The 13,830-nt window shown below is 36.2% G+C and overlaps 1 protein-coding gene across 1 annotated transcript in view; it reads right to left on the reverse strand.

The window, feature by feature from the left end:
* Nucleotides 1-13,830, reverse strand: part of ARFGEF1 (ADP ribosylation factor guanine nucleotide exchange factor 1) — an 83,519-nt gene that overhangs the window by 33,620 nt on the left and 36,069 nt on the right. Inside the window, exons 5-14 of the mRNA XM_052704866.1 lie at nt 12,600-12,779; nt 11,559-11,832; nt 10,890-11,003; nt 10,097-10,269; nt 7,660-7,793; nt 5,119-5,353; nt 2,298-2,397; nt 2,038-2,177; nt 1,802-1,910; nt 281-482 (exon numbers count right to left, since the gene is read on the reverse strand). Of these exons, the coding sequence (XP_052560826.1) occupies nt 281-482; nt 1,802-1,910; nt 2,038-2,177; nt 2,298-2,397; nt 5,119-5,353; nt 7,660-7,793; nt 10,097-10,269; nt 10,890-11,003; nt 11,559-11,832; nt 12,600-12,779 (1,661 nt within the window). The remainder of the gene's footprint in view (nt 1-280; nt 483-1,801; nt 1,911-2,037; nt 2,178-2,297; nt 2,398-5,118; nt 5,354-7,659; nt 7,794-10,096; nt 10,270-10,889; nt 11,004-11,558; nt 11,833-12,599; nt 12,780-13,830) is intronic.

A 13,830-nucleotide genomic window follows, 5' to 3' on the forward strand; every position in this document is an offset into this window, starting at 1 on the left:
AATTAAAAATCTTATTTTTAGACAAGCAGGTCTGGAGAAAAAAGAACAAACATTCAGAGTACTCATCTTCTAGCTGTGAGGAATTAGGTTAACACAAAACACTGTTGACAGGCTCCAAAGGGGACACCATTCAGCACTCTTTCACCAGAGGAAGTGCTGTTACATCCAGAGTTTTTTTCCTAACACAAGATGAGTATCTATGAGGAGAAGGAAGAAAAACCCAGCAATCTTCATAGTTCCAATAGAATCCACCCTCCCATGGGTGATAAAAGGCACTCACAAGTCAATTCCTTGTTCTATTATTTCCTTTTGTTGCTTTAGGACCTCAAACTGCTCTGGGTTGTCAGTGCCAGACATCTGTGTGCTGTAGCTGCCAATTCCTGATGAAGCAGTAGAATCCAAGGAATTCAAGCTTCCATATCTGTTAATTGTCTCCTGGTGTTTGGTTTCATTGCTGTCCTGTTCTGTAGGTTTTTCTTGCCCTACAAATTGAAAGGATTACGTATGTAGGAAATACAGTGCATTCAAGTGAAAAGAAATCGAAATCAAATCAAAATACTTCTTCAATTATCTTTCAAATCCTCTCTAAAGGCTTCTAAAAGTTGTAACAGTTATCATCAATGATAAATTTATTTTTCTATAAATACTCTGGTTTTGCTTTCATTGGGAAGATAAGCAAAAAATCTCTAGAGTGCATCAAGGAGGATTCTTTCATCATATCACATATTTGATATTTAAACTTAAATTACAACTATACTTTGTAGTACCTAGGGAAAAACATGAACAACTCAGAAACCTAGTTATAGATTCTTTTATTCTTGTGGTGGAAGTTACCTTTGACAAAAGCAAATCACACTGCAAGTTTCTGAAACAGAGTGCCTAAAAATGTTTATGATCACACATGCCAACTGGCCGGTGCTCTCACTCAGTTTAGTGACAGTAGTGCTAACCACCTCTAAGCTTCCACTTCGTTACTTCAACTACCAAACTAACCTCTTAACTTAAAAATTCTGGTATAACCTTAATAGTTTTCATCTCAGGCCAGACTGAAACAAGAATAAAGCAAGTAGTGATTCAGTTACTTCACTATTTACAACAATGGAAATTTCATTAGCTATATATTAATAAATCACAGAATCATAGAATGGCCTGGGTTGAAAAGGACCACAACGATCATCCAGTTTCAACCTCCTGCTATGTGCAGGGTCGCCAACCACCAGCCCAGGCTGCCCAGAGCCACATCCAGCCTGGCCTTGAATGCCTCCAGGGATGGGGAATCCAGAACTGCCTTGGGCAACCTGTTCCATTGTGTCACCTCCCTATGAGAGATAAACTTCCTCCTAATATCTAACTTAAACCTCCCTGCATTAGTTTAAAACCACTCCCCCTGTGCTATCACAATCAGCCCATGTAAACAGTCATACCCACTCCTGTTTATACTCTCCCTCCAAATACTGGAAGACCGCAATGAGGTCTCCCTGGAGCCTTGAAAAGAAAAAAATCACCCTCCATCCTAGTTGCCTGAATAGTAATTTAATCAATATGAAACTAAAGGCATTTCAAATTACATTTTATGGTCTTTTTCCAAGTTAGAAATATGTGAAATAAAAGGATTTAGTAATCTCCAGAGCAATTGCATTACAGGAATTCATACAATTAAGACAGAAAATCATATAAATGACACTAATCCATGCATGAGGTTTTTACCAATCTGGAAACTATAAATATCGAAATACTGTAGAAACTAAATTCCAGTGGCACCTCTTTACTAAAACGAAAAGAAAGATGCCTCATGCCTTACCAAGTGTTGTCTGAGAATTGGGATTTACATATTGATCCTTACTCCACTCCACCATGCATTTCAAGATTGATACTAAACACTCCAATCCTTTCTTCCTCAAACTTAATTCCTAGAAAAAAAATCAAAAGAAATACATTAGTGGAACAAAGAGCTTCATTTTATCCTTTCAAGAAACGTGAAATTTCAAAAGGTTTGGTAGTTTTGTTTTTTTTTATTGTTGTTGTTGTTGTTTTTACCTGAACGTTGGACATGCCTAGTTCTTGGCTACCTCTTCCTTGAGCAATCTTTGATAGGTCATTAACCAGCCTTTCAAATATATTTGCTGCATTTAAGTCACAATCATAGTTCACGTAGATGTCCACTACACTCTGGGCATCTATAAACAAAGCGACATTGTCAAACCTGGAATCAAGACTACATCATTCAACAGAAGACAACTACTGTTTTGGTTTTCAGCATAAAAATGTAAAAACTGTAACAAAGAAGATCTTAGTACCTGCACATATCCGTGTCAGCGTCTGTATAACCATCCACTTATGATCGAATGAGCTAGTAGATGTTTCCAGGATATACAGGAAAATTTCTTTGAAGAAAACCTAATATTTCAGAAAGAAGAAAGAAATCCATTACTTGCACTGTAGTGAAATTCGATGACCAGTATTCCAGTACATTATTCCAAAAGCACTCGTATAACAGAAAAGAACACTCAAGAAAAACAGGAGAAAATAGAATAAAGAAAAAAGGTAGAAAATACAGTTTTGTTTCTTGTGTTTAAATAAGGACTTCAAATTAGTATTTACATACTTCTGGACAGCTAAAAACTTGTTTTATGTTCTGATCACTCAAAATCAGAAGAACCAAGAATGCTGTGAAATACCCAAAGTCCATATAGCCTAACAGGAAATCTAAGATACTTTTAGAGTTCAGAATCATTTAAGATTTGGAAACAGACATTACCCACCACAAACTATTTTCTCTACAAGATGATGATATGGCACAGATGTAAAGAATGGTAAATCATGTCAATTAAAAATATCAGTATCATTATAAGGGAGATATCTTGATAGAGGCGGATCACTAAACAGCAGCATCAAAAAAGCACCGGTCAGACAGCACTGAAAAATGCAACACATCCATTAACAGGAAGTTCATCTTCTAAAAACAAATATTAACTTTCCTTGGAATTACTTCAGTGCTAATGTTTTTGTTCAGAAGTGTGACTATTTAAATCCCCTCTCAACTGGGTCCTCATCACATGCATTAGTATTTTAACCTGAATAATTTCAACTGGGTATGCTTAGCAGGCACAGCAGGCTTTTTCTCACTTCTTCTAGATTCCATGCTAGCCACCAGCTAGAGACAAGAACAAGGCTAATTTCATTTTAACTCACATACTTCTGGAAAAACAAATGAACAAAACACAACAAACAAAACGGACACTAAGGTATTTCCACAAGGAAAATGCACTAAAAAAAATTCATTCTGTTGACCTCTTTAGATCAAAACATGCACACTGCAGCACAACCTTGGTTACATTCTTAATAAGGATCCCTATGAAATATAAAAGGTTCAACACATAACAGATCAAAGACTACTGTGAGTGGAACAAAATTTTAAGCATTTAAAAACACTCAGAATAATGTGGTTTTATTAATAAGTTTATGGAATCCAAACAGAGGAAGACAATTTTAATATATGTCCTGCTATGAGCAATTCTTAGTTTTGGGGAGGGGAAAAGGAGTGTCAAGGCAGAGATAAACATCTTAAGTGCAAAAACATTTCAAGCTACAAGAGAAATTAAGAGCACAGTCTGCATACTTTAAAGACGCTTTAGATCTCTATGCTTCTTAAGTGGAATTTTTGCTCCTTGTATCAGCTTTGGAAAAGCATATTGCACGATGAACAATTTCTCGAAGTTGTGCTGATTACATACCTTTAATTAGTTAAAAATAGTATTGAGCACTATGTCACTTATGGCAAATCATGCTATAGAGCTGAGTTTTTATTTCTAGCATATAAAAAAATTAAACTGGAAAAGAGCAATTTTTTTTTTCATTTGGTCAACTGAAAATAAAAAAAGGTGCTAACTTATTCACCATCATCAAAAGACAGTGATGGTTACACACAGTCAAGTGGCACTCTTTGATACCTAAGACCAGATTTGGATGAAAACCACAGAGCAAAAGGAGTAGGGAGATGGGAAAGTATGCCAGAATTAGCCATACATTACTGTAAATACAGCCAGTGACCCATTTAGAAATACAGTTACAACAGAGTTCAGAAAAGACCTAGTATTTAACTGTCAGAGGACATTGCTAGTGGAAAATTTTAAGTCAAAAGACCAAGGGAGGTTGGTCTTTCAACAGAATCTGAAATTACTCTTTAAAATATGCTAAGAATATCTTGAACAGATGATGAACATTGCCTCAATCCCAAAATCTATAGATTTTACATACTGTAAATCAGAGCATATGGCTCTCCTTACAGCTCCAAGACAAAAATTGAATGTGAAGATGTCTACTTGTCTACCCACATCTTTTGAATAACCTTTAGGATCAGTAGCTGCAAGAAAATTCTTTACTCACAATCAGAGAATAGATTTCTTGAAACCATACTTTATAACAGATAGATATTTAACAGTATCAAGCGCAGGAAAACTAGGTTCTTCCTTTGAAGATTTCATTAGACATCAACTCAAACAGTGACATACATGGATGAAGAAATGCGTGAATTCAAGGTCTTTATAACTAGAATATTATCTACATCTCCCAGCGTCTTTTCACAAACTTGACTTACAGACTTAAGAGACTATCCGTAAATCAAAGCATGTTTTGCACAGTAAAATTTATTAGTTTATGTAAATGTCTACTTTTAAGTGATGAAATGGCCTACTTCTTTTTCAAGACTTCATTTTATGTTCAAGTTAAAATATGATGGTAATTTTTTTAAATAGTCCTCCTCAGAAAAATTTTCCCATCAGTTCTCCACTTATCCACTCAACTTGAGACTGCCTGAAGTGCCACTCCTGATGTTACAAAGCAAATCTTACTGAATCTGTAACTATTTCAAAGTAAATGTTGACATTTTACTCAAATGTGATTTCAAAGATATTTCACCAATTGCCACTAGCTGAGAAAGAGTTTCTGTGCATGGACAGATCTGGAAAGTCTTGCACAAAAGCTGGAATTCAGAAGAAAAGAAAGAGAAGAAAGAGAAGAAAGAGAAATTTCTTTAAGCAACACCAAGTTACATATAAATATAGACAGAAGTAGACTTAGCCCACCACATCTTTTAAATTAGGAAGCCACGCAACGTACCTCTATTTGCATCTTCAGATGAGTCTTAAAGTTTGAGAGAAGGGTAAGAAATATGGAAAGTGAAAGTTCAAAAACTTCTGGAACTGATGAGACTCCATTTTTTGACAGTGCAACACAAAGATACTGCTTGATAGCATTAATAAACATCTCATTGGTCCTGAAGACAGGCCCTGCATTTTGTAGAATGGACAGAAGCAACTGCAATGAAAGAATCTTTGACCGCAGTTCATGAGATCTGGAATAAATCAAAACAGTCGATCAGCCCAATACAGTACATGAAACAAACACAAATTCAAAACAATTTGCTTCCTTCCACTACTACTGAGCCACTCTCTCTTCTGTAGCACATCTAATAACAGTGACAACAGCAGGCAATGCTATCCTTTCTTAGTCAGAGCATGAAGTTCTTGTTTTTCTGCTTTAATGGCACTTTGAAGATCTCATCTAAAAGATCCATTCCATCTACAGAATCCTGACTACCAAAAGCTGACAAGTGACTTCAGGAATTCTTCTTCCCTGTTTCCACCAGAATGGAAAGAAAGGTAAGGACCATAATGAAAACAGCCTTAACCTACTGCTTCTTAATGCATCTATTTCCTCTAAATATGTTATTTCACAGTATTTATCAGTCACTAACTCCATTCCACTCCAAGTGCAGCAAAAATACATAGTTTGCCTATTTTAAGTGTGGCATTAGCAAAATAGAGCAACTACAGCATTGTCAAGAGTTTCACAGCAGCAATGTGCTTCATACAGACATCATGCATGACATCAAGAGTACAGCTGGCACACAACCATACTGTGTTTTGCAATGAATTGCAAAAATTTAACTATAAAGAGAATTTCAAATGTAAATCAAGTATTACATATTGACTACTTCCAGAAAGTGTGAACTCATAATCCAATCCTCATTTGTGGGCCTTACTAATTCTGTGAGAAAGCGTAAGCTTGCTTAATTTTACAAAGTTTAAGGACTGAAATCTAATAAATAAACCTTCAGGGCATTTCTTTCCCATCTGATTTTACTTAAGGGGAAAAGGAGCCAGCAAGTTGCAAAGAATGCAATCTTGATGTCAACTTGTGATTTTAAGCTAAATCTCCATGCCCAGTCAGCCAGAATTTTAAAATATTTTCATTAGCATTTCTTTAGAAAGCCAATTTCTTTAGAAAGCAATTTTTATAGAGAGGAGGATATATTTATTTGTTGTCACAGATAGCCTATTCTCTCCCAATTACAGTATATTTGTAATAATTTATAAAGCCATCAATGCCTCAGAGCCACAGATAAATTCTAGGCGCTTCTCCAAAGTCAGAACATCTCTGAATGTCTTTGCAGATAATCCCTGTTGTTCTAAATGCCACTTCGTTCTAGATGAAGAGCCTAATCAGCTCTGCACTGAACATCAAGGATTTCATTCAATGAGATGTGCCAAGTACCTTAATATTGCTGCCCTTCTAGATTAAGTTAATCCTTAAAGCCTTTGGTAAATTGATACATTCCTAGATCCAGAGTACTAACTAAAAGACTTTTGTGGCACTTCCAGGAAGACAAATTCTCACAAAGAGAGAGGAAAAACCTCATGCCCCAGTCTTCATTCCTGCATATCTTGACTTCCTGTAGTGCCTCAGAAGATAACAGTTTGAAAAATGACTAACCCTTCAAAATCATTTGTACTGCATGATAATTTTCAGGTTATTAAACTCACCACACTACTATAAGCGATTAAGGTACACTGTCTTAAATTCATCTAATTTAGACGTTAGATCTTGGAAGAGTAAAGCTGATTTTAAAGAATACTGAACATCTGACTTTCAACAGTGCTCATTTTATAGTTTTAGTATCTTAGGAACAAAAAAGCAATCCTCTTTAAAATTGTCACAAAATGTTCCTAACAGACCAAGATAGAGGCACACAGATTCCATAAGACATGAGGAAAACCAAGGTCTTTGCCAAGAGACACAGTGATACTGTCACTCAGCCATGAAGGAGAACATTTTTCTGTTTGTTTTCCAACAAACAGTTTGTTAAGCCGAACTCAAAATAGGATATCTTCAGTCAAAGGGTAAGATTTTCAAAACATTTGTGTTCAGAAACAGAAGCGTTCAACCTGAGCAAGAAAACAAAATGCACCATAACACCAATTTGTCATAATGAGTACCAGTTCAATGCAAAGCATTCCGCATACATAAGGGCTATCCAACATACAAGAGAAGATCGATAGGGTACACGCTTAAGGACTTCTTTACAAACCCTGCTGAAAAGCATTAAACAGGGGAGCTAGGAAGAACACAGTGTACTTACAGGAAATGCAGCACTGTATTAAAAGAGCAGGCATTATTAAGAAACTTCTGAAGACTAGATGGATAACAGCAGACGCTTTCATTCAACATATTAAAATGCTTTAAAATCAAAAAGGACCTTCTCAAAGGTGCAAAAAAACCTTTTAGTAACAGGGCATTGTCAAAAATATTGAAATAATTTATTTTTATTTTCAAATTATAAAAAAAAGATTAATTATGAGAACTCTCAATTCTACTTACTTTGGATCTGGTGGTCCATCTGATAGGGGCTTCATGGAGAGTTTACACAGTGACCTGAATACAAGGAAGGCATCCTTTTGTAAAATGTGGGAAAACTTAGCACCAGGTGTAGGTCCTGAAGAATTTCCAGATTCCTAAAGAAGTTAACATATTTCAGTATTCCATTCTGCATTAGCAAGTTGTGTAGGGAAATCCCCACCTCCTAGCAACAAGAAGTTAAGATATTATACAGATATAACCAGTTGAAGACTAAACTAAAGGAAACAAAAAAGGATTCTGCAGTACGGTTAAAATGAATGAACTCTGTAATAATACATGCTATCTCAATAAAAAGCCAGTATTACATTGAAGACTGTCCCTGAAATTATAGACTAGTGGGAGATATGGAGCTGTCTTGGGCTGAATGACCAAAAAATAGCAGAATTTTCTAGTCTTGGCACAAGAGGAGGGCCAGCAAAGTTGCTCCCTTGGACTTTCTGAGGGCAGACTTGGAACTATTCAGGACACTAATAGGGATGGCCCCCTGGGAGTCTGTCCGGAAGGGTAAAGAGGTCCAGGAAGGCTGGATGCTCCTCAAGAAGGAAGTCTCAAAGGCACAGGAATAGCCTGCTCCTGTGCTGTAAGATGTGCCAATGGGGAAAAAGACTGACTTAAGTATACAGGGAATTTCTTCTGAGGCTCTATGAGAAAAAGTGAGTCTACCTCCTGTGGAAGAAGTGACAGGCAACTCTGGGAGACTGCAAAGCAGTTCTTAGGATATGGAGGGAGAAAATTAGAAAAACAAAAGTACAGCTTGAACTCAACATGGCCACCGGGTTAAAAGAGAACTAAAAACTTTTTACAAATACATTAACAGTAAGAAGAGGGCTAATGACTATCTCCATCTTTTACTGGATGTGGTGCAGAATTTGAATGAGGATAGGGCAAAGGTTGAGGTTCTCAATGCCTTCTGTACATCTATCTTTAAAAGTCAGACCAATTACCAGAGTGTCAGGAGCTCTGCGAAATGGACCTGGGAGTTCTGGCTGATGCTTAGCTGAATGCAAGCCAGTAGCGTGCCTAGGTGGCAGAGAAGTCCAACTGCATCCTGATTTGTATCAGCAACAGTGCTGCCAACAGGACTAGGAAAGTGACTATTCCTCTGTATTCAGCTCTGATGAAGCTGCACCTCCAGTACTGTGTTTAGTTTTGGGCCTCTCATTACAAGAGAGACATTGAGGCCCTGTAGCATGCCCAGTGAAGTGTAACAAGTCTTATGAGGAGCAGCTGAGAGATTGTTTAGACTGGAGGAGACTCAGGGGACACATTATAGCTCTCTGCAACTGCCTGAAAGAAGACTGTAGGGAGGTGAAAGTTGACCTCCCTATATATAGCTAGTGAGAGGATGTGAGGGAATGGCCTTAAGTTGCAGAAAAGGAAGTTCAGGCTGGATATCAGGAAAAACAACTTCTTTGAAAGAACTAGAATGGGCTGCCCAGGAAGGCAACTGGAGGCATTCAAGAAACATTTGCACACAATACAAAAGGGACATGGTTTTGTGGGGAATTGCTGGTGGTAGGTAGATAGCTGAACTGGATGATCTTGGAAATCTTTTCCAACTTTGGTGATTATATCATTCTATAGGGGTCAGGCTTAAACGTGGCGCCTTGTGAATAAACTGCCTTTAATTACTTTCTGTAGGTAACTCCAGCTCAAGAAAAAATGCGTGACATTTCAAAAGAATGCAAGTGATTTCGTATCTGCAGCAAAATACTCCAGCAAAACTTCTGTCCTATGTCACACCCCTAAAATCTTGCAGTTTTGTGCTGTTGTTCCTGATATAAACAAAATGTTAATATTTCACTTGTATGGCATACATGGCACACATTTTAGCTTACAATCTATTCTCCTCAAACATGATTATTCAGTACACTTTGGTATCAATAGATACTGCACACATGGTATCTGATACAACACTGGGAATGCATTTCCAGATCTTTTTTGTTAATGAAAATCAAATCTCATCAGACAAAGCTATAAATCCTAAATCACTGCAGAAACAGTATGCTATAAGCTTCGAATTTGTATTTATCATGTGAAAAAAGCATATGGAAATTACATAACCATGTGTACAATACATATATATCTATTTAGTGCTAGTTTCATTGTTTCTTAGGCGCATTTTGAAAAACAGGGAAGAATTCTCTCATCTTGAAACACTGTTCCGTGCTGCAGCTAAAAATATGGTAGTCACGTGATAAAAATTGACATTGAATACGAATATTTTTTAAAAATAAACAGTGCACTAAAAGGATGTTTAGAATGTGAGTTAGTACTTATAATTCATTTGAGTAAAATATCTTATGTAATTACATCAAATATTTTCTGTATAACCACTGGACAATACTTAAAGCGTCCTGCTTTTTTTCAGTATTTCCTAACCTATACCTGCCTGTACCTGAGTATCATTGGAAGAGACGGATAATCTGTCATCCGGTAAAGATGGTGTATAAGCAACAGAAATTGGAGTCCCTGGAATTCCATTTGCCTGAATGTTTTCACTGTCACTGCCATCCTCTAACGTTACAATTGTTCCATCACCACTTGCACTTTCAGCAGATCCTTCTATATCTAGCAGAGAAGAAAAGATGTAAAAACTAAACCAAATGTTAAGTCAGAGCACAAAATAGAAGAAGTGTACATTTAATGCTTGAATAACAGAAGTACTAGAAGCAAAAGAGTTCTAAGAAAAATCTTAAGGGAGAATTTATATGGCTCTATATAACTAACAAACGTCCAAATAATTTTTACTAATGAAAATTACAGTAAGAAACAACTTAGAATTTGACACTGCAGTTTTGCCATTTTGCCAATTTTCCAGCAAGTACTGGAAAAAAAAAGTCACAGATTTTATACACACTTTTCAACAAACTGCAAAATTTAGTGTTTCACTGCTACTGCAGAGATGGCCCATTTAGGAATACGTTATTTGGGAACAAAACTAAAATAAAACAATATTTTTTTCTTAAATATCATTAGTATTCAATAGAGAAAGCATAAATGTATGCAGGAAATCTCACCCATTTTATGGCTAAATAACACATAGCTATGTCAGACAACTGAAAGCCCTTTTCCTCAGCATTATTATTAAACAGTGATGAATTTTAGTTAAATATCTAGTAGTGTTAAAATAATTTTTAATGTCAAGACTCAGACTGCATTACTAACTAGACAAATTATTAATATAGTACCTCCAACTACTATGTTCACCATTTCCTGTACAATACTTTCTACTATTTCTTGTGCCTTCTCTTCACATTCATTGCTTTCATCATCATACGTTTCTCCATCAGCTTTAGAAAGATCTTAAAAGAAGAAAAAAAAAGAAATCATAAGAATATTACTGAGAAATTTGTAAACTAAGGAAATATTTTACTTTCACTGATTATTTAAAAATTCAGTTACAAATCTCTTAATAGCTAGGAATACATTAGAAAAATGAAATTGTGTTTGAATGTTTTGAAAACAGTATTTTCACAGCATAAACATTCCAGCGTTTAACTAGTATTTAATGCACAGGCCTTATGCCAATAGGAGACAAATACATTGATTCTGCATTTTCATGTATGTTAAACACTGAAAAGCTGCTGGCATTGAGATGCTATTCTCAAAACTTTCATAACATCACACAGGGGCAAAGAGGTACCTTTGCTAGAGCAACTAGAAGGATGCATAAGACTAAATGGTACTTGTGATAAAATTTAGCAATGACAACAAGGACTACAGGCAATTATTAGAAACTGTCTATATGCCTGACTCCAAGTTTGGGAGAAAAAAAAAAAAAGGACAGTCCTCAGCCTTTATTTTTTTTTTACAGACCTTTTCCCTCCCTCCATGAAACAGAAATACACACTGATTACTTTCTGCTGCTGTGGCTTGGTCAGCTTCTGTTTGCTCATTTTCAGCACTAGAAATATCAGATCCATTTTCTGTCTCTATATCTTCCTGAAGGTTCTTGTCCACATCATTCGTGTTGTGGTCAAGCTCTCTCTCATGTTCTTTAGACAGCTGATCAGCCTGTGTTGGAATATGCCTCAACTGAGGTGACTCAGGCTCATGCTGGCTTACTGGAGACTGCTGTAAATGGTGTTGCTGCCTGTGTCTTTCTTTTTCCATATGTTTGGCTTCCTGAAGCTAGAAATACATTGCAGTTACATGTTAATCATAACAAAATTACACGTTTTATCATCAAAACAATGAGCTGTACACACACTTCATATGTTATGGTAGAAATGTGAAATTTCTATAGGCTCTGCTTACACGCTGCCTTCATAAACTTGTAATAGTTTAAGAAAATATATTATTTGTATTATTTCAAAGAAATATAATATATAATAAATGCAAAAATAAATGCAATTACGCTATTGGGAAATAATGTAAATAAATGCAAATTACATAAATAAATAAAAAATGCAATTATGTTATTGGGAAATAATGTAAATAAATGCAAATTACATAAACAAAATAAATAAAATGCAATTACATTATAGGGAAGGACTTCTTGTCTTTGGTGGTTGGCTTTGTTTTTTTTTGTTTTGCTTTGTTTTTTAAATCATGGATTACTTCTTCAGTGCATACCCTCACAAGAACATCTGAACATTTCACTAACACTAAATTATTCTGTATGTACTCTTACACAGGTAGATTGCCATCTCTTGACAGACAGAGTAGAAACTGGAGTCAAACACATTTATTAAATAAGCAGGACCACTGTAAGAATTTTAAACCCTTATGACAGTCTTCCCTCCAAAATACATTTAACATCATTTTCAGAGAACAAAATGCAAAAAGAAAAACAGAAGTCTCCAGATCCTTTGTCAAACATAGGTAAGTTAGTAAAGTCCAAATTTAATGACACAACTTTCAAGCTCCTTTCTATACAAAAACACTGGGATACTCACTGCTTGGTTTTCCATACGCGCAAATATGACATTCAGCATCTGTGTTAGAGTGGCCTTGGCTGTGGTTTGATTTATGAGATTTTTGCTTGCTAGATAGATATTGTAGCATGTTCTAACAGCCTGCAGCACTGTTCCTTCATGGATTTCTATATGTTGAGATGTCACTGCAGTAAGCAAAGCCTGAATAAACAAATATATGTATTTTCCAGTCAGAACTTTTCTTTTCAATGAAACAGTTTGCAAATGAATAAATATCAGGTTTGGATTAATTGTTAAATAAATATGTATCTTAAACTCAAGTTCATTAAGTTTTCTAGAGAACTTTGTAGCTGTACCAGAATAATCACACACTGGTTACATTGTATTTAATATTTTAATCAATGTATCTAGAAAATACAAGCTTTTAACATTAAGAAGTATCCAGTGGAGTTACCAAGTTGTTAACAAAGCCTAAAATTGCACCCGAGGACAAAGCGCAAAGACACTATCAAAAGCATATGCTGGCAAAGAGAAGGAAAGCAGAAGAGCCTTGTACAGATCCAAATAATCATGCATACACTGATGACTGTACTCCAGTAGAAGGTGAGAGAAAAAAGGGAAGAGTTTTTTGCATTGAAAACTTTGACAGAGTTAATGATTACACTGAACGTTTATGGAAAGGAACAGAGAACTTGAAGCCCTGGAAGGCGAGCACAATGGAAAGCTTCTCGTTGGTAGTTAAAAACACAAGGCACTTCAAGTGTTGTGCAACTTATTCAAACTATGCCTAATTACTCTTACAGAACCTCTTACAGCATTGCCAGCATCTCTGTCCACACACAGTACCAGAACATCTCCTTCTCTGGAGATGTTCAAGACCTGCCTGGACGCCTACCTGTGCGACCTCCTGTAGGGAACCTGCTTTGGCAGGGGGGTTGGACTTGATGATCTCTGGAGGTCCCTTCCAACCCCTACAATTCTGTGATTCTGTGAAAGCGGACAAACGTGCTTTCCTCACTCAAACACTAAAAACCCTCTACAGTCTAACAGGAAAACAGATGAACAAACAAACAAACAAACAAAAAGATGCATCTCACTGCAATGCAACTCATGAGACCTGAGTTCTACTTCCAGACATACAGTTGCTTGCAGTCCCTTCTTTTTCTACTTGTGGTGCTCCTGCTTTCTCATAGGTAAAGGCACATGTACAGATGACAGTACTTACAATCTTCACTGAACAGAATACATTACA

The sequence above is a fragment of the Tympanuchus pallidicinctus genome, unplaced genomic scaffold, assembly GCF_026119805.1.
Source record: "Tympanuchus pallidicinctus isolate F22 unplaced genomic scaffold, pur_lepc_1.0 scaffold5, whole genome shotgun sequence".
In the NCBI taxonomy this organism is placed as follows: domain Eukaryota; kingdom Metazoa; phylum Chordata; class Aves; order Galliformes; family Phasianidae; genus Tympanuchus; species Tympanuchus pallidicinctus.